The 21,394-nt window shown below is 40.2% G+C and overlaps 2 protein-coding genes across 4 annotated transcripts in view; one reads left to right on the plus strand and one right to left on the minus strand.

Moving 5' to 3' along the window:
• The window catches only part of cdh23 (cadherin-related 23), a 231,052-nt gene that overhangs the window by 181,740 nt on the left and 27,918 nt on the right, over nucleotides 1-21,394 (plus strand). For all 3 annotated transcript variants that reach the window (XM_008285307.1, XM_008285308.1, XM_008285309.1), the window contains 6 exons: nucleotides 1,958-2,059; nucleotides 2,204-2,206; nucleotides 2,384-2,533; nucleotides 4,894-5,022; nucleotides 6,186-6,314; nucleotides 6,515-6,742. In XM_008285307.1, coding sequence (XP_008283529.1) covers nucleotides 1,958-2,059; nucleotides 2,204-2,206; nucleotides 2,384-2,533; nucleotides 4,894-5,022; nucleotides 6,186-6,314; nucleotides 6,515-6,742 — 741 coding nt within the window. The remainder of the gene's footprint in view (nucleotides 1-1,957; nucleotides 2,060-2,203; nucleotides 2,207-2,383; nucleotides 2,534-4,893; nucleotides 5,023-6,185; nucleotides 6,315-6,514; nucleotides 6,743-21,394) is intronic.
• vsir (V-set immunoregulatory receptor) lies at nucleotides 9,213-21,057 on the minus strand. Its single transcript, XM_008285305.1, has 7 exons — nucleotides 20,763-21,057; nucleotides 14,338-14,751; nucleotides 14,049-14,099; nucleotides 13,847-13,957; nucleotides 13,565-13,592; nucleotides 12,729-12,904; nucleotides 9,213-11,190 (listed from the first exon to the last, which is right to left on the minus strand). Exons 1-7 carry the CDS (start codon nucleotides 20,848-20,850, stop codon nucleotides 11,153-11,155), a joined length of 906 nt encoding a protein of 301 aa, XP_008283527.1. The 5' UTR covers nucleotides 20,851-21,057; the 3' UTR covers nucleotides 9,213-11,152.

Below are 21,394 nucleotides of genomic sequence, written 5' to 3' on the forward strand. Positions count from 1 at the left end.
GTCCCCTGCCTTCGCCCTAAGTCGGCTGGGTCCAAAAACATGCTGAGGTTAATTGGTGATTCTAAATTGTCCATAGGTATGAATGTGAGTGTGTTTGTTTGTCTGCCTCTAAGTGTAGCCCTGCGATAGACTGGTGACCTGTCCAGGGTGTAACCTGTCTTCGCCCGAAGTCAGCTGGGATAAGCTCCAACCCCCCTGCGACCCTAGTGAGGGTTAAGCAGTGTATAGATGACGGATGGATGGATGGATGGATGGATGGATGGATGGATGATTCAGTGAAATCAGACATTGCTTTTGAATTGTGGTTGAAAAGAAAAATTACAGAAAAATAAATGAATAAACTGGCCCAGACAAATTAGAGCACTTTGCTGATGAGCAGTGGGCCAAAATCAAAATACATGTCAACAGGTGCAGAAGTTTGATTGACAGTTACAGAAAACACTTGATTGCAGTGATTGCCTCCAAGGGTTGTTCGACAAAATGTTAGTTTATGGGTCCCATCATGCTTGTTTGATTGCTTTTTTTGTTTGTTTAATATTCCTGTTGAACCACAATTCAAAAACATTGTCATGATTTTCATTAGATTTGTATTTATCATTACTTTTGTCAATTTCAACTTATTTCATTGACTGTTTTTTTCTTTCTTTAATGGGAGGGTATGAATACATTTGAAGACGACTATATATTATATAAGTTTACCTGACTTATACAAATTTAAGGGCTTTATCACATTATGTACTTTAAATTTTGGTGACTAAAGGTCTCTGATCATAAAAGTACAATATACATACCTTGTTTTTGTGTACTTCAAAGACTACACCCACCTTCCTTCAAATATGCTTCATCCATTAACCACAGTGTGATTCAATAACACCTCTTCCTCTGTGATTTAAGCTAGCAATCTTGTCGCTGCATGACTCTAAGCTGATCAAAGACTTGGTATGCTTTGAAGTCATCTGATTCCTTTGACAGATGAGAAATAGGGATTTTTTTTTTTTTTTTTTTGCTGATTTGTATGATATGATATTTGTTAGTTTTTCTTTGTTTTGTGTCCTCGCTCCCTGTCTGTCAGACTGGGAAATTCCATCTTGTATGGAATCTTCATGGAAGTGGAGGTATCTGCTGACGTAAATGGTAAATGATCTGCACTTATATACTCCAAAGCACTTTACAGTGTGTTTCTCATTCACCCATTCATACATCAATGGTGACAGAGCAAGGTGCTGCCAACTTCGGGTTCAGTGTCTTGCCTAAGGACACTTCGACTGTGGAGGGGCCAGGGATCGAACCACCAACCTTGCGTTTGGAGGGCAACCCTGAGCCACAGCCACCCCTGACGTGTGACAAGACTCAGGTTTAGGATCCAAACGCAGGACTCGAGAGTGGAAGTGAACAAACGCATTTATTTGCAAAAAATGTAAAATACAACACAAAAACTCAGCGTTAGAAAACCTCTCTTCTTATTCTGGACAGAAAAAAACACACTAACAAAAAAAACCACAGCGAAGCTGGAGGGATAAATATGTAACAAAAAAAAAATTACAGTAAAATTGGAAGGATAAATGTGTAACAAAAAATTCACAGCAAAGCTGGAGGGATGAATGAGTGACAAAAAAATCAAAGCAAAAGCTGGAGAACAAAGTATCAAAATACAAGAATAAGAATTCAGGAGCACTTAGCTTAGAGCTATGGACGATCGAGACGGCACAGGACCGGTACATGAACATTACACACTGGCACAGGACAAAGGGAGACACAAACATTAAATACACACATGAGGTAATGGGGAACAGCTGGACACAATTAGGGCAAAGCAAACAATCAGGAAGACGACAACAGGAAGTAGAGTAGACAAAAATCACATGAAAAAAAGCTGCCAACAGAAACAGGAAGACGAGACAGAAACAAGTCTAACTTGACCCCAAAGTCAACCATGACAACGTGTGTGATGTTTCAGGGCCGCATCACGGTGACCGGCCTGCTGGATAGAGAGAAGGGGGATATATACACCTTAACTGTTGTAGCTGATGATGGAGGACCTAAAAAGGACTCCACTGTGGTATGTTGCTTGTGTATTTTCTTGTTTGTTTTATACTCAACCTTGCAAATATGCATATTTTAAATTTATTGCTGTGCGTGTTGCATCTTTAAAAACTTTATGGCATTCCTCTTTTATTAACCGCATCTCTCATTGGAACTGTAGAAGGTAAGACTTTTTATAGCACTTAGAATATAAAGTATAACTTGGAATGTATCCATCTGTGAAAGTATAAAAAGTGACGATGTATTCTTAGGCTCATTTGTCTGGAGTTAATGATTCTTAAAGCTAAATATCACCTTGTAATCAGCAGTAGACCTTAAGTTATGTTTGACTTCTTCACAGGTATCAATCACTATTCTGGATGAAAATGACAACAGTCCTGAGTTTGACATCACATCTGATACTTCAGTGGACGTCGCGGAAAACACGCTGTTGGGGAAAAAAGTGGCAGTTGTGCTCGGACGGGACAAAGATGCTGGATTAAACGGATTGGTGAGGATGAAAAAAAAAAAAAAAAAAAAAGATAGCAATACACAGGCTCAAGCAGATAACAAAATCTCCAGATAAAGTTTAAAGATTTCATGCACAGTCACTAAAACATGATACAGACTTAAGAGTCATCGCTGCAACAGTAATATGCAAGAACACCACTAAAATGAAAGGTCTCTACGACACATTTTGTGTTAATGTGACAGGTAATCTTTTATACTGCTTCACAGCATTAAACTGAATTTATTCACAGAATATAAGCAAAAACATTTTCCCTCCTGAAAATAATGCAACATTTCACCATATTGAAATATGATAAATCAAGCAGGTGAGTTTTACAGGCATCCAGGCAGAGAATATGTCATTTACAAGTTACACTTCACTCATTTCAGTTTGTGTACCTTTTCATGTGACATTAACACTACAAATATCCACTTCAGCAGATTGCATGCTATGCAGTCAGTCAAATAAAGCTTCAGTTTAACTTCTGCTAACTCAGATTTTGACATTTCAGCATGTGCAACTACTACCGCCAACCAAGGCCAATTTGTCATCAAGCAGGCTGATCACCACTATCTGAAACTAATATATGTGTAAGAATGAAAATCTTGGTGTCAAATTTAGAATAACACTAAATTCAACACAAAACTTTGTTCATGTGCGTTGGTGTTTTCAATCTTGATAGGGTATCACTCGTGACATTTTACCAGTCAGACAGAACGGTGGGCAGGAAGTTGCTCGAGACCACAGAAGGGTGACACAGGGAATACACCATGCTCAAAATTTAGAACATGTACATTTTTCCTCTTCAGTAAAAGCTGAAAGAGCCCGAGGACTATTAATTTGAAAAAACAGCTACAGCATTTATCATACATGTGACAATGTCTCCAGCAGAGATGGGTCTTTTATATTCAGCATATCAATGTGCAAAGACAGTTTTGAACATGAGTTGGAATTTTGCTGAAACACATATGAGCTATTTAAGTCTAGGGGTTATATATTCATTCAAATGATGGGAAGATGTGCCACATGCACCTTTAAAGAGGTTACTGCCCCGAAGACACGAAGAAGAACAGAACAGTATATCATGGCTGTATGTCTATAGACTCAGAAAGTTGATCTACAGTAGAATACACATTTAAAAGAAATACAGAAAGTCTGAGGACCTTTCTACATTGTAATGTAAAACTGTCAGACCACCTGCCTTGATTTTGTGTTTTCCATTACATAAATAATCTAATAATATCACGCATTGACTACTGCAACTCCTTACTGGCAGGCCTCCCCGCATCCATGGTCAAACCTCTGCAGATTATCCAGAATACAGCTAGACTCTTCTCCTCTGTGGTTCCACGGTGGTGGAACGAGTTACCAAACTCTGTTCAATCTGCTGACTCCCTCTCAGTCTTTAAGACTAAAGACCCAGCTCTTCACTGAACGCCTTTGCACTTGACTGCCCGAAAACAAACAAAAAAACAAAACAAAACAAAACAAAATTCTATTACCTCCCACACAGCCTGCTATTGGCATCAACGCTCTATCACACTTGAATTTGTTCTATGGCACTTATCTAGATTGTTTTCTCCTGTCTAGATCCTTGCTTGTGTTGTATCTGCTCTCAGATGTACGTCACTTTGGACAAAAGCATTTGCTCAATGAAATTGTAGAATTGTAGAATTGTAGAAATAACAGTCTTCCCACCTTAATACATGCAGAAAAGAGCAATTGGTGCAAAAAAATAAAAAAATAAATCACAAGAATGAAAGAAATTGGGGGTTCTTGTGGAGGATCCACCATCCCCTCTAATTTATGTGTTTCATCCCCAAAAATCAAATGAAAGCTAAACCCATGGTGACTACCTACAGAAGTGGCTGCATTTGAGCCAAAGTAATTTCTGTTCTTTCTTTTTTTTAGTTTGTTTTATCTGAAATCAATAAAACAAAAATAAAAAATCTCAATACCGAAAAATACTGAATGTCAGATCTTCATGTTTGGTGAACCCATATCCAGTACTATATTTTTCCCCTGAGTACTACCTGCTATACAAACTGCAGGCGCTGGACACTAACAGTTTTTTGTTTTTTTCTTTTTAAATTATTACAGCCTGCTCATGCTGTTTCTTTCTCTCCTAACCCAACTGACTCTTGTCTCTCTGTTCTAATTACTTCATTTTCTTTCTTAATCAGAAAATGCTCTGATTTGATTCTTTTGTCAAATTTAACTATTAAGCCATTCATATGATATGGTGACTTTGTGATTAGAGTTTCTGAAGCTGTTCTATTGCAATACAGTAATGTGAGGCTCAGTTGTCATTGTCTGCCTCTTTTCTCTCTGTCTCATTCTGACATATTACTCTCTCCCAGGTCAATTTCACTCTGGTGGCTGGCAACATGGAGGATGTGTTCAAGATCAAGACCGTGAACAACACCTATGGGGAAGTTTATGTCAATGCTCCTCTGGACAGAGAGTCGGTAGACCGCTACCTACTGAAGGTCAGATGTCTATCACCAGTTATCTATGTGGCTATATGACTCTTTCACATTCAGATTCTACACCAGGGGTCGGCAACCTTAAACACTCAAAGAGCCATTCGGACCCGAAAAGAAAACACCAGGAGCCTCAAAACCCTTTTGACATCTAAAATGAAGATAACACTGCAGATATCGTTTTTACCCTTACGCTATGTGTAAAAAAAAAAAAAACTGTAGTGTGTTGCATTTATGAAATCAATAAACTGCTACAAAGAAAACTTTTTTTTTTTTTTATTTCTGGATGCAGCAAAAACATTTTGAACTCCAAAAAAAAAGAAAAAGATGCTGAGTTGAAGGTTATTTTGAAATAAAATACTCAATGTCTATTTGAATCCTCTTTGTATTGGTTGTCCTGCTGACTGCAGCTGGGACTGCTGCTCCAGACTCCTGACCGCCTGTGAGCACTTTGGGACGGGGAGGAGCTCACAGCAGCACCCTTTACTCGCTGAGGACAGTAGTGCAGAACAATACGTGTTTTCACGTCAGAAACTCCAAAACACCAGAAAAGTCTCCAATAACGCCAGAAAGAGTCGCTAGATTTGTCGCTAGTCGCTTTTGACCAAAGAAAAGAGTCGCCAAAAGGATTTGGAAAGTTGCCACATTTAGCGAGAAAGCCGCCAAGTTGGCAACACTGCGCGTGCTGGTGAGTGTCGCACATCGGTGGTTGTGACGCATATTTTGAGCGACAAAATGTTACAAGTTCACAAAAATCTTCAAATTTAGAATTACATTTTAAAAACTAAAGAACTAAAATAAAATACATTTAAATTAAAATCCTCATTATTTATTTTCCAAAGCCACAAGGAGCCGCAGCAGAGGTATGAAAGAGCCGCATGCCGGAGCCGCAAGTTGCCGACCCCTGTTCTACACTGACACCACAACCCTCATTCAGCTACCTAAAATAAAGTACTCACACTTGTTTTTTGTAAAACCAAACAGGATTTTTTTGCCACCATAGTCGTCAGTGCTGAATGATGCAAATAATGTGTCACCAGCTTGCATTTTGAACTGATCTGATCACATCAAAATATTATTCATGTCAACATTTTGCACAGGAGACTGTTTGAAGATTCTATGCATCCACGGCGAGACTTTAATTCGTCAATTTACATGTACTGTTACAGGTGCGTGCCATCGACAACGGTTCACCTCCCAGACACACAGACCACTCGCTCACTATCAACATCCTGGATGTCAATGATAACGCACCTGTTATTGAAAGCCAGAGGGGCTACAATGTCAGCATAAGTGAGGTAGGAATGCATCACATGGAGCATGATCCTTTTATCAAGGTGTTGTTTGCCCTCGAATTCACAGGTTGCTGAGGTTTGTATAGATTTAATTCCTGAAGTAGCTGAACAGCGTCGATACTATTTAACTATGTGCTCACAAGTTTGTTTTTGTTTCACCACAGACAATCCATGATGAGGCTTTCTTTAAATGTGTTTTGCAGAATGTTGGAGGAGGTACATCAGTCCTCCGTGTGATGGCGACAGACAGAGACATCGGCCCCAACGCCATGCTGTTTTATTACATCACTGACGGGAACCAGGACCTGACCTTCCGCATGGACCGAGTGACCGGAGAGATGGTGACACGTCCAGCTCCTCCTGACCGAGAGCGTCAGCAAGAGTACCGACTCACTGTCACCGTGGAGGATGACGGCACACCACCTCTGTCGGTAAGATGCAAGGAACAGCAATCCACCAGACACTCCTGCAAAAAACATATTGAGTTCAACTATGTTTCTTCGTCTGGTGGCAAATCACTGAAGGAGGTTGTTTCTTAGTCAAACTATATTCTTAATGCTTTACTATTAGACATCATTCTTTGTTCTGTGTAATGTGGGTTGTAATTCTAATCAAGCTCACTTCAATTGTGCAGAGATGGCTCAATTGGAGGATTTAGCATCACATCCTATACAGAGCCCTCTTTTGGTCAATCATAGTACTACAAACAATCATACTTTGGAAATATACTCATTCTGGGAATCCTGGGAATCCCTTTACTGCTTCATTGTCTACATGCCTGAAGCCAAGGCAGATTAAATATAGAACAGAGAGGATATAGACAGACATACAATATACAACAGAAGTAAATAATCCCCTGTTCAATATCACTTAATTGTTAAATGATTCAAAATCATTTGAACGATAGGGTATTTGCTTTTTTAAAATTAAAATCTTCTAAATTGTTTACATTCACTACATGGGATATACAGACCAAACAGTTGGAACTCATTTGGAACAAATGTCAGTACACCTTTCATTACTGAGATTCATATATATATATATATTATTCTATTTATTATTATTATTATTATATTTTTTTTTTTAATGCTGACTATGTCCACTTATATTTGCACAATCCTGGAGAGATGTTCTACTATTTCTAAGGGGCTTTTTTTTCACCTGCTCTTTGCTGTAGGGGTTGGTACCTTTCTCTGTGAAATACCTCAGAGGTGTTCTATTGGATTCAAGTCAGGCGACATACTTGTCAAAGTTTTTAAGCTCAGTTTTCACTTTTCTGTAGAAACTCTTGTGTGATTTTGGCAGTGTGTTTTGGATGGTTATCATGCTGGAATTTTCCTCTTCTGACAAGCTTCTGCAGACTGTGAGTCATCTTGTCAGCCAGTGTTTTGGTTTATCCATAGCCATTCCAAGTGCATCTGTAAATGTTATCTCCCAAACACCTTTTGTACTCATGCAGCTCCATATCATAACACTCCCACCTCCATGCTTCACTGTCAGGACTATGCATTCACTGAGGAAGTCCTGACGAGGTTCACACCAAACATGCAAGACCCTAAATGTGAATACAATTGTCTTGGTCTCATCTACTAAAGCATATGTTTTCAATATCCATCAGGCTTCTTTACATGTGCTGTAGCAAAACTTCATCCTGCAAATTTTTTTTTTTTTTGGCTTAAGCATAAGCTGGGTTTTTTGTTGTCTCGGAGGCTGTCTATAAAGGTTGACATTGTACAATGTCATTCCCACTGTCTAAGTTGTCAAAGAAATTTCTATTTCTATTGATAACCCCTCTACCAAAACTGTGAGCACCTGCCCTTCAAGATCATAGAAGTACTGCACTGTCACAATCTGGTTTTTCCGTTGCACTAGTAATTGTTTCTATGTGGACCCTGATGCAGATATGCCAATAGACACAGTCCAGAGGCCTAAAACTGAAATAGTTCTGGTGTTCATAGATCATTTTATAATAACCATGTTCATGCAATTAGACTCATTTCTACCTTGTGTGTCAATGATTACAGGTGTACTCATTTCTGTTGCTTTGAGTTTGTTCTCTGAGGCCGGTGGTTTCAGTGTAGTCTTTGTAAAGTATTTGTTTTTGACTGCTAATAAGATTAAGTACTTTACTTGTCAACTCACTATAATACAATTAATGAGAGGTGATGCAGTTTTGAATCTTTTGACATTTAAATGGAATTGCTAATGAGTGTTCGCATTTCGGTTGTGTGCTGTATTTGTCATAGCTGACATTGTAAATTAAACACAGTGGTTGTTTGATCTTCTGTATGAGCTAATTGGCTGTGAAGGCACAGGAAGCATCTTATTTTTCAACAGGAAAGCCACAAGTCATGATAAAGTCGTTGGTTTTCCTGCTTAGAAATGTGTGGCATTAAAAAACTTTTTAGACATGTTTGTGTGTCTAGACAGAAAGAGTTATGTACAATACAGTGCTGTATGAGCCAAATGTACATCCATGTCATGTGACATTTGGTTGTACTATATTTGCACTTATGTAGGCCACACATTAAGGAATGAGCAGTACAATCCTGTAACAATGTAGTTCTTGTTAGTACATGATGTAAATTTTTAATGTAAGACTGTAGGGAAAGCACTGGAGAGAGGACAATGACCATCAGCAGGCATTGCCCCCTCCCTTTCCACCTCTCTGTCTCTTCTCATAAAAGAGAGATAAAAGATACTTGCTTGTTTTATCATTTTCTCACCTCAATGCCAGCTTCCCTCTGGTGTGCACCATCTTAGAGGCACACAAGTGGAACAACCTTGTTCTATCTGGGATGGCTCCCCAGACAACAACTGCAGTACGTCCTTGTGTAGTAATAGTTTTGGAGACCTGCCACTTGAAAGGAACAATGGTTTCAGAGACTAGACACAAGGCTCTAAGGTTTAAGAGATCCATTTTATTATACAAGCTGCAAACATGACATTTTAAATGCAATATACAGAACAAATGTGCTTTCACTGTATCTTTATCTAATAGAAGCTTCTTACAATTTAAAAATGAAAATTTGCATTCAAGTTAACGTGCACACAGACACACAATTCACCTAGTTATTCTAACCTTAGATATGAAAGCACACACACACACACACACACACACACACACACACACCAGAAAAGACAAATATCACAACTTTTCAAATGTTGAAACAACTCTTTCACACAAAGAAAACATGCATACTTAATACCATGACCTACATACCTGCTACACATCATGTTGGAGATGACTTCCGCAAAGCACCTGCTGTACGTGTTATACCTCAACATGAAAAAACCCACCAGTGGTTTCACAAAATCACACTTTGACTAAGTAACATCAACACTGCAGTCGTTTGCATTTACTTCTGTTTTCCTCTTGATCCACCTTGATTCAGTCGGTCTTTGGTTTACGTTTCATAGCCATTCCTCCACACATAGTATTTGCTTCTTATCAGTCCCATTGCACACACAAGCATAGTAATGAACACTAATATACATATCACCACAGTGAAATCGAGAAAAAAAAATTGAAATTATTCACAAAACAGCGTTGTGATTGCAGTGATTAAACTATTGGAAGTTTTATTTGGTTGTGGTTGTTTGTTTTGTTTTGTTTTTTATTAAGAATCTGTTAGGCTACATTCAAGATGAAAACGATTAACAGCTTACTCTTAATTCTTAAACTGTACACAAGCATGACAATCAATATAGAAACATTTTTTTCTATTTTTGGGTTTTGTTTTGTTTTTTGCAATTTTCAGCACTTTATGAACATATGTAAGGCCACTGGGAAGTGCTGAGAGCACAGAAAGGAAGGACTATTTAGAATCACAGAGCTGACAGTAAGTGAGGTAGCAAAGAGGGAAGAGGAGTCAAAGCCAAGTAGAAATGGCTAAGAGGAACAATGTAATGCCATAAAAAGAAATTACTGTCAACGTGTGCAAGAATGTTGGTTTTTCTCTTATAATTAAGACTAAATCAGTATGACTTATTTAATTACAATGAAAAGGATGAGAGGGGAGCATCAGCTCACTTTCACACCTTTGGTTCAGTTGAAATATATTTATATACATTGTTGTTTCTTAGTTCTGGGGATGTGCTGAAGTGTACAGCATATTATGTTAACATGGTTACCAAATAATCTTTTATCATTTTATGGGAGCTTCCTTCTTTGACAGTTCCCACAATAAGCAAATACATATCAATGTACTTTCTATCACACAGTTCTGTGGTCAGTCTGCTTACTCCCACATACTAGGCCAGTGATGGTTAGTTACAGGAAGCCTGCACTGAAGTTATTTAGATTAACAATGTGCACAGCAGCCTGAAAGAACTAAATCAAAAAAGTAAATGTTGGTTCAAACTGCACTAAAAGATGTGAAAGGAGCCTCAGAGTCCACCACTGTGAACATGCCACCCCTGCACAAGGCAGGACCTCCAGTCTCAACATTCTGGACTCATCATAAGCAGCAGGCCTCACCAGGCCAGCGTACCTGATAGTCTACAAGCCATTTTCAGCGTTTGGATGGAACATCAAACACCAACCCGGGTCATGACCATAACGCAAGCAGTCGTAAGCAAAAGTCCGCTTTTGGCCTCCAGCTGTTGTTTCAGGTGGAAATAGGGTTTTTTTGTTTTTTGTTTTTTGTTTTTTTTTAATCAAAAATGCAATCCTTTTCCCTCCTGCAGTCCAGACAGTGTACAGACGACACTGCCTGCAGAAGTTATTGTGAGACAGCTCATAATGACAACTTTGCTCTGGACACAGAGAAAAAAGGAAGAGAGGTGCAGGACTGTTTCCAGATCAGCAGTAAGAATGACAGATGACGTTTCACTCCTCTTTAAACCTGCAGGAAGTCTGGAGACTCAGGGATGGTGTCTGAAACACAAAAAAGTACACGTCAGCAAGAGCATGCACAAATTCACATTTCATGTCTCATTTCATGCTGCCATGCAGAAAAGTAGATATGAAGGCGTTTTCGCATTTGAAATTACAATCAATGCGCAAAATGTGACAGATCTTGTCACAAGTCACATGACAGCATTTCTATTTCCAAACCTCCCACTCTGCACAAGAGTACAGGAACACGCAGATACGTAGATTTCACAGAACAAGAAGTGTTTCTCTTGAAACCCATTGAAAAGCAGAACAAAGAAGTCTTAAATCTGGGTTGCAACATGTTGTAGATAACAAGGAAGTGCTGCTAGTCGAAATTCCACTTAAGATGAGGGTCAGCAGGCCAAAAAATATGAAGACAGCTGAATTGTGGCTTTTATCCACATAACACGAAACCTTGGACAAGAAACCAGGCTGCGTACTTCTGTAACATCTGTGGGCTGCTGAAGGAAATGAGCTCTGGCAGGGAAAATCCACCTTGACAACTGTAAAGATATCGTTTTTTGTTGCATTTTTGATGGTTTTATCAATATTTTGACTTTTTTTTCAGAAGAGACACATGACTGGAATTTGAGATGACATCAAGCAGTGGAAGTTTATAACTGTAAGAGGTGTTTTTCCTACTACAGACATTACACATAATGAGAAGTCTATTCGGACAGAAAGGCCAAAACTGCAGCAACTCGATTAGGGCTCAGTTGGTAGAATGACCTAGTTTTACATCATGACTATTTTAATTTCCAGATGAGCTTCAGTAATTGTTTCTGATACGTGTCCACATTTAAACTCCTATTGTCAAAGATCTTAGAAATAAGATATGTCATTGTTTAGGCTGTAAGCTGGCCATTTTCTATCCTTTTTCCCTCTACCATCTGAGGAAACGGGGCAATCCACCTCAGTATGCCTGGAATGTCTGCACAGGTGCCCCAGGAATCGGTAGAAAAACACACAGGACTGAACCCCTTAACCGTAACTAATGTTTCAGTATTATTTCAAGTTGAGTCAGAGAGAGAGTGACTGAAGGGGCCATTAGTGGTAAATGAGAGTGCTGATGGGTGGAGAATGACTTGTGAGGGAGACAAGAGAAGAATTCAGAAGACAACAGCATAGGGAGGTGGTTTCACTTGTGTGGGTGGAAAGAAATTAGAGCCACTGCACAATATTTTTTCTGAGTCACATCAGACGCAGCCCAGCTGTTTTGAGTGTGAGCATGCAGTTTTGCACTAGAATGTGAGCATCTTTCTGCAAAACATTCCTACCAAAATGCAGGATGTTACAGCAAATGCGCACAAAGTCATGGTTTCTCCTTGATTGCATCAGAGTCTTTTAACATACCAAATGTACATTTTGAAATGGCTACTTCCAGAATTGTGTCCTTGTGTAATGCACTTAGATCGCCACGAACATAGTGCATGCTCAGTAGAGCCATTGAGAGGTCCCTTCTGTTAGTTTCTCTGTCTTTGGCCTGGATACTTTGTGTTTGAGTTGTTGACATAATGCAGTTTCTGTGGGTGCCCTACCTTCTATTGGGAAGAAAACGTCCCCGTGTGTGGGAGGAGAAAGAGGTGTTCCTGGCTCAGACAACAGGTGTCGACCCGTCTCAGAGGACTGTCGGGTCATGATCTGAGAAACAGTGCGGGTCTTTATCTGTGGCGATCCCCCGAGAAACACCGGGTTCTCATGTCCCTGAGCCTCACTGAACACACAGACACATACAAGAAAGAGAAGCGTTCCAGTGAGTAAAAGGTGACCCAATAAACTCTTTCAAAACTCATCTGTTGCTCAAGATATGTAGGAGCTACGTGTTTGTCGCCTTTGTATTCTAGCAGTAATCAGGTCTTTAATACACGGTGTTTGTTGCCTAAATATTGAACGTTACATATTACACCAAAACGATTAGCAGTAGTCTGTGCACATACACATCAATTCTAGCAGGGAGGTGATTATACAACAGTGTCCCTGTTGTAAGCCATAAAATTGTCTCCCTTTGTGTCACAAAGTAATCCAGAAGATTACTTTATCAACATTATCCTACCGGCACACAACACAGCAACCGGCAAGCAAAAACTGAGAAGAGTCCTTTTTGTTGTCTACAGTAATTTAGTAATTTTGCTGACAGTAATTTGTTGTTGACACAAGTTGTAGTTTCAAATGAATACAGTTGAGCTATTGATTATTTGAAGCCACATGAAGATGTTTAGGAAACAAAAGTTTATAGTTATAACTCACTTTGGTCTAAAAACTTGGCTTAGCTAAGCTGCCTATTGTGTAAGAAATGTTGTGCCCATTGCAGAGTAGCTGTGCTCTGAAGCTGGTCTGTGAGATCAGCTGGCTGACAGACTGTGGGAAAACGTACCTGTCCATCCTCACCAGCTCTTGTGCACCTGGGAGAGAGGAAACGGGAAATGGGCCATTGTGAGTGAATTGAAACAGCACGGAACACTACAGATAGAGTGTGAATGTGCTTCCTACTGTATGAAATACAGTTAATCCACCTCAGTGACAGGAAACGTGTCCGACCAAACACTATGGGAAACCCACGGTGAGAGATTTATATTTGACCCATAACATGCAGTTGGAAGTGTGTGTGTGTGTGTGTGTGTGTGCATGCTTGTTTGTGCATATCAGCGATACATACGTCTGCTTGACTGGGCGCTCTGCCTCTGTTTGTACACAAGCACTAGAATAAGAGGCAGAGAGAGCAGAGCCAAGATGCAGGCAGCTATGGCCAAGACCACTGGCACGGTGCCTGGGGAGACAACAAAGAGACTGTGAGTTAAATAAATGGAATAACTGGACAGCCATCCATTGGCTATGAAGGCTTAAATAAGGTCTCATACCTCCAGCTGGTGTGGGATCCCAGACGGTGCAATCCAGAGGTCCGTTTCTCCCTGGAAAGAGATAATGAACAGGTCTTTTCTCAAAATTTACAAGTGGCTAAATGCAACTGTTACAGCATTAATGCACAAATTTTTAAATGGACGCTGAAAGACAACATTACATTGATTAAAAGAAACAAACACAACAACCTTATCCTACTTAGCATGTTATGTATGATCGGTTCAACTTTTGTTCACTACTGTATTGTAACACACCACACGTTCACAGCCACACATTTGATGTCCTTACGTGGTGTAACTTGGAGAACAACGTGGCTGTGGGCTTTCTGCACCAGCGAGCCATGGTTATGCTCCACCTTAAAGTCGAGGACCATGCAGCAGTAGCGACCCTGGTCGGCGTGGGTCACGTTCTGTAGCACCACCCACAAGTTCTGCTCAGCGTGTCCGAACTGCAATCCTGGCGGCAAGGTGTGGTTGCCATGTATGTGACTGACTGGAATATGGCGTGGGCCCAAATGTCCCGAGCAGTGCTGGTCGCTGTGGGACGTGAAGAGCCAGCTGCGCCTCACAACATCACTGGGGTACTGAGTGGCACCTTTCTGGGCACACACCAGTTTGGCGGTTGCACCCTCGGGACAGGTGTAATACAAGTGGGGGGCAGAGACACCCAGCGTGGAGTGGGAGTGGGACATCTCACCTGTGCCTGGAAAGAAAAAAGAAGAGACATGTAGGCACCACGGGTAAATTCGTTTCAGATTTCCTCCCCGAATACGTATCATCACAAACACTCTACCAATAAAAAGGCTTTAGTTTAAAGATACTAAAGTTTAGTTTTTTGGCTGTGGTTAGACTTAAAGTGGGATTTACATGCAGTGGAAATTATAAGAAGTGCCTGAGAAGCTCAACCCAGGGGGAAAAATCCCCTTTATTTTTATATTACAGATGACAAAGAAAAACCAGAGGAAAGAAGAGGGTATATTTAGTAAAAAAATATTAAAGTCACACTTGGTTTAGTTTATTTTGGTGGCAGTGGCAGATGGTTTTTTTTGAGGAACAAAAATCCTAAAATGGCATGAAAAACTGTGCTGATTCAGGTAGGCCATGACGTGTCTTGCAGACTGGATATGAGAGACTAAAGTTTCATAAAGGTAAAGACGTCATGTTATCATACATATATGTCTTGTCTATAAATCACAGTTCCATTCAAGTAGGTAGTGTCTAGAGTTGAGTAAAGTTCCTTCCTGGTACCACAAGTCATAACACAAATAACCACAGCAAGAAAAGTAATTATAGCAACCACCAATGTCAACAAGGATTTGCAACCAAAGTACAACCATTTCTGTGCCCTGTTTCTGCTGCTTTGTAGTTTTCTGGGCCTTTGAATAAACGCAGTTTGTGGTTAGAAACAGAACATAGTCTGCTGGCTAAAATAAATATGTTAACTTTCCTGTGGGAGTTAAAGTGGTTGTTTCTGTCTGTCAGCTACAGAAATACATACAGGAATTCATGCAACATGTCTTTCGCCTTTACACAAGCAACAAAGTAGAAATCTCACTTTTTGATCATTTTCTGCAACGCTGCAATATTATCAGCTAGTAATTGCAGTGGAACAGTCATTTTGTTCTCAGAAAACGTTGCACTGACACAGATAATCTGCACATACATTTCCATGTACATTCAGGAAACCAACAAGACAGCTGTCAGACACCGTTGTCATTTTTTTTCTTTACATATTGCATAAACCGTGCTCCCTCTCTCACTCTACTTTCAACCACATCCTGCTCTGACTTCTTCAGTGTAGCACTGGAATGCACAAATAAACTGTTTAATGTGTGCTTTGAATGATTATTTCATTGCAGTAACAACAAAATAAACAGATCCTCGGGCAGAGCAGTCTGACTCCACTCTTTAATCCCCCCCCCCCAAAAAAAATGCAAACACAACCTAATCTATAAAATGCACCCACACAATAAATGACTCCAGTATACCCAGCACGTAAAAAACATTAGAACAACTGTGTCACTCTCTGGCTTTGTCTGCTTAAACAGATCACTACCACTCTTTGCCTGCAACAGATTGCAGTGTGGTTTAGCATCCAAGAATGCTTAGTGGTGCAAAGAGGACCGGAAGGCTGCATGCAAGTGTGTGTGTGTGTGTGTGTGTGTGTGTGTGTGTGTGTGTGTGTGTGTGTACATGTGAATTACAAGTATGTATGGGGGTAGAGCACGGAGAAAGAGAAGTGTGCCTACAAATGTGTACTATTGCAGTGGCACCACGGATCGAAGATTTTACAATAAGTGTGAACAGTCTGATTAGAGAGGGTGGACAGTGCCAGAGTTTAAGGAGTAAACTTCCTTCCTGAGTCTTCCCGGCACGCGAACTCTCCTCCCACTCCTCCTGACTCCTTACAACTGAAAACTGAACTGGAAGAGCTACAGCTGTTGTTGCATAGGCAGAAAAAAATATCTCAAGCAGGTTGCACCTCAACCCACACATAATCAGAAAATATGTCATTTGTGCAGATTGAGCTTTGGGCTACTTGTTTGTTTTTATTTTTTGTAATCATTTATTCTTTTAAAAATATTTGATCTGTAAGTTATTAGAAAACTTTGAAAAATGCCCATCACTGTTTTTTTAAAGCTAAGTATGATATTAAATTGCTTGTCTTGTCTGACCAACAGACTTAACTCAAAATACTGACTTGACTACAAAGCAGAACAAGAAATTTCTCATGTTTGACAACATGAACTCATCACATTTTGGCCTTTTGTGCTTGAAAATATAGCTTAAGTCGTTATTTGACTATTAAAATAATTGGAAATTCATTTTCTTTTGATGAACTAATTGATAAATCGACTGATCACTGCAGTTCTAGATGTCACTGCAAGTGTTTTTTTCTGCTCTCAAAAGAAAAACACATGCAGTTATGTCACAGATTGGGCTGCAACATGTAAATCTAACCATGAACTTTCCACTGGCTATTTCAATGCAGATGCACCATGCAAGTGAGACTCTCAGGTCAGCTAGAACTTAAATGAGGAAGCTCATAAATTGTTTTCGTCTAAATGTCAGGACAAGCTTTAAGGGGTTGGTAGGACTCAGCTTGGCAGGAAATGCACTAGCTGAACATCCAGCGACCTCTGCTCTTTGATTAGCTGTGCATGCTTGTATATAAAGTGTGTGTGCATCCTGTGTGTTTGTGTTGCAGACTGTGAGGTCCATGTGGCTGAACCCTGCACTAAACAGTGTGCGCTGAGAAAACCAATACGAAGAGCAGGGAGGGTGATTAAAGTGAAACTGCTATCCCCCGGCTGCTCCTGCCTGCCTGGTGGGACAATAGGAGGGGAAGACCTTCTCCTCTCCTGTTTCACACCCACCCTGCCCTTCTTTTTGACAGCTCGCTCTGCCTTCTCTAACCCAATTTAGGGGAAAGGAAAACTAGAAAAAAGAGGGGTTTTTTTTGTAAAATATTCCTCAAATTTTTAGATTAATGGGCCAAAAGTTGCCAGCTACGACTGCTATACGCATCAGTTATATTACAGACATCTCTTTCTGACAAGACCAGACTTGGGAAATGAATATCATTTAGATTGTGTTTACCACAGTGTCAGCATTATGAGCTGTCTTGATGTGGCTGCAAACCAGGTAAAAACATGGCTGCAGAATTTGCCTGTCTAGACCAGGTAAGATTTATTTCGCTTGCATACACCAGGCATCTGTGGTTTGGCTATATTGTAGATCTACATTTCCTCCTGTGATCTCTGTTCTCAGGATGCTGATAGCCCCTGAGGGTCCAGAAACAGGCGCTCCTTTGTTTTAAGCCTGAATGCCACCTGTTTAGGACATGTTGCCACTGACAGCCTTCTTTTATTCAGACATGGAGTACAGCCTGTGTGAATTACCTACCCAGATTTTATTTATTTTTTTCCTGCTGAAACTTATACCAAGCTTATGCAAGATTACAGTTTTTCTTTTCTCTTTTGCATTTAAGAGGTGCTAATACAACACTGATACCGCTTCCTGGTACACAACATCGTGAACATCACCCTACCGGTAAATCTGGTATTCTTTCAATTCTCTTCTTGTCTACATGTGCTGCTTCCCGACACACACCTCAGACCCCACCCATTTCACACCTACTGTAATGGTAATGATTATCCAGCCTAGCAGGAGATAAGTCCCCATACACCTAGAGTCACAGAGTTTCTGATAAGGGTTCTAGCACAACAGAGCAAAGAGTGGCATCTTTTTAGCAACAGGATGTGTTCAAATGTGGCAAAGCGATACTAACTAGTCATGAAAGGAAGTGGTTAAGGGTCGTGTAGTATAGGCCATCACGTTCAGGGATTCATGACATTTGCTCACAGTAACTGAATAATGGCAATACTAAAAAAAATAGTTAACAGGACTTTGAGTAATAGTACTACCAATTTGTGATAACTTCTTATTAATGATGTTTCTACTGCTTAGTCTTAGTCTCTTTCATCTTCTAAAGTCACCTAGTAAATGTAGGTATGTAAAGGGTTGTGTAATGACAGTTTTATAAGCACATTTACAACATAGTTACAACATTAGTTCTTCATTTCAAAGCAACAATGGAGCTGAAATGTCATTTTGAAATCGTAAATGGGCCTTTTTGTTTTTTTGAAACTGTAAAACGTGCAATATATTACATAACTGCAACAAACTTACTGAATTATTGTCAACTACTTTGCTGCTTTACTTTCCTCTCTCTTTTGGGCTGTTACTGATTTCCTATAATTTTGCTACTACAGTTACTTTGTTAAATATCTTAGTTGTTTAAAAACTAAAGTACTTGAGGATACAGTTTTTGTTGCTGTGACTGCAAGCAGAGTCAAGGCTCTATATCAGCGCTGGTCAATGCCATGTCCTTGTGCCATTTAGTTCCTTGAATGGCACCAGGTGTGGGAGATAAACCCTGAACAGCAGCTTAAAGGCCACATACTCACCACATGTTACACATGATTACATCTATGATTCAGGCGTTTCAAAAAGGTGATAATCAGAAGATTCATAAGAGAGCACTGGGGCTCCCCCTCCTCCGCTGTCTTCCTATTACAAATGCACATGCTGTATGTGCCCCCACAACTGTTGCTGCCTGTTTCCACCTGGTCAGGCCTGTTCTTGTCAATGACATTGACCATGGAAACCAGCAGCCTAATGAAGACTGACTCATTTAGGACAGGAGATCAATGTGACCTCTGGTACAACAGGAGGAGAAAGCAAAGAAAGTGTGAGCGTTCACATACTGTGTAGTTCACGGACTATTTCTGAGTGTGCCATTGTCCTTCACTGGGCGCTAAATGCTTATCTAAACTGAGAGGAAAAACAGGCACTGATTATTGCCCTGTTTTGTTTTTTTTTTCTCCAGTCATATTTTGTAGAGTAAGAAACCCATTACTGGCAGTGGCACAAACAGTTGTTTTCATCATAGGCAGAAAGGAAGGAAACTTCTCACAATGAAGACATAACAGGGCTGAAAGGAGGGCGCTGCAGAGTTTTGGGTCTCTCAGTTTCACTGGCCTGCATGGATAATCCAGAAACACTGTGTACATTATAGACATCAAATCTGTGCCAATAAATGCACTTTAGAGTGCCTTTTTTAAAACAGTATTTACATTTCTGCAAACAGCCCACAACTCAATAGTCATTCATTTTGTTCAGTAGTGTCAGCTTATGGTTTAAAAAATCTCTATAGCCTTCAGACAGACTTATCTCATGAGCTTATATAAATACACCAAATCCTAAAGCCGAAAGGTGATCACCTCCAAAGTTTTTCAGTGGTGTTTGAAGTGCAGCACCCTGCCAACAGCTGCTTCTCCTCTCTCCTCCTGCGTCAGTTGCCTAAACTTCAAGCAATGCCAAAGTCCTTGGGGGGGAAAACAAGGCTACATTTTATAACTGCTCCCACGATAACGCGTGGAATGCCTATGAAAATAAAGCGGAGAAGTTACTGGATGTAAACCCCTCAGCTCTCGTTTTGGAGTTGTTTTGTTTTTTTCCATTTACAAACGTTGGCCACATTTCTGCACTCGTAAGTATAAATTGGTCACTCACTAGTTTGCGACTGAGTTAAAGGTGGATTTACACTTCACTACATCCCAGGGGAGGGGCTTTAAAACAGCTTCACACCAGATGTTTTGCCTCAAAACAACAACAGCATCAGACCAAATCTGTAAAGCTTTAAATGTGTTCACCCCAAACTATGTGAACAGGGATGCAATGTGCGTAAAATAACATTTTGCTGTGATACCGCTGTTTCGGGGGGGATATAATAGAAGGACGCAACAAAGTGGAAGAAAAACTGCTTAAAATAGCAAAATACCAAAGACACTATTCGTTTCTGTAGGCAGTAATGTCACAGAGGGTTTCTATCAAGCCTGTCATCGGTCTTACCACACAACGTGCACTCAGGCATGTGCGCTTTGGACGCGTTCAGTTATTCCTGGAGCTCAACAGTTACTCGTGTTTCATGCCTAGTTACTCATTTCTAGTGACTTGGTTGTCTTGTTTTATCACTCCAAAATCTTCCCCAGTCGTAGTCAATTGACTTTTCGTTGCGTAAAAACACAAACTGTTGAATTCGATGGTCCGTTTTGGTTACTAAAACGCAAACAAGTTCACACACGCCCGGACAGTCGGACGAGCCAGTTTAACGAGTCTAAAGAAGGATGGATGTCTGTTTGTGCTTACCTGGAGCTATGGAAAACACAACAGAGAGAAACCAAAACACGCTGTTCCTTCTCCAATCTGATGTCCGGCGATGTAATCCTCTCTCCATGGCTGTGTGGATTTAAAGAAGAAGGGGGGAGAAAAAAAAGTAGCAGAGCAGCGTTTGACTCAGGCTGTGATCAACTATCTCTACAAGATGCCTGTGTTCAACTTTTTTTCCATTCACTCAGAAACTGGGTAGATTCTCTCAACCAAAAACACCAAGAGGGTGGTTGACAGTTCCTTGTTTATTTCTCTCCAACTTCAAGCCTTCTGAGTTGTTAGCGCCACAGCAATGACACACGAAGTTAAAACGCTCCTCCCCTACTGTCAGCCCCCCTCTTCCCCTTTCTCTCCCTCTCTTTCTCGCTCTCTGTGCTCCACCCTTAGAGCAAAGCACTGATGAACCAAACTTTTGTACAACCACAAATTGTGGTGGAGGGGTATTCCAACAGTTTAGTATTATGTTGTCATAAAGTTGTTGATGATGCGACTGACTTTTTGTCTCTAGTGGAGACTTTTCTCCAAAAACACTAAGTCCTACATTGGCAATAATGCATGCTTATAATGTCTTGCAATCACCAAGCAGCCTTTGACCTACAATTTCACATCTG

This window comes from Stegastes partitus, unplaced genomic scaffold (genome assembly GCF_000690725.1).
Source record: "Stegastes partitus isolate 25-593 unplaced genomic scaffold, Stegastes_partitus-1.0.2 Scaffold396, whole genome shotgun sequence".
NCBI lineage: Eukaryota > Metazoa > Chordata > Actinopteri > Pomacentridae > Stegastes > Stegastes partitus.

What these genes read in the sequence shown, in the direction of transcription:
- vsir (XM_008285305.1), bottom strand. Translation starts at nt 20,850, where the DNA reads ATGGAGAGAGGATTACATCGCCGGACATCAGATTGGAGAAGGAACAGC. An exon ending in GAGCTGGTGAGGATGGACAG is followed by an intron (nt 12,905 to 13,564) that starts GTACGTTTTCCC and finishes CTGTGTGTTCAG; the next exon opens with TGAGGCTCAGGGACATGAGA. An exon ending in CGTTTTCTTCCCAATAGAAG is followed by an intron (nt 11,191 to 12,728) that starts GTAGGGCACCCA and finishes TTTGTGTTTCAG; the next exon opens with ACACCATCCCTGAGTCTCCA.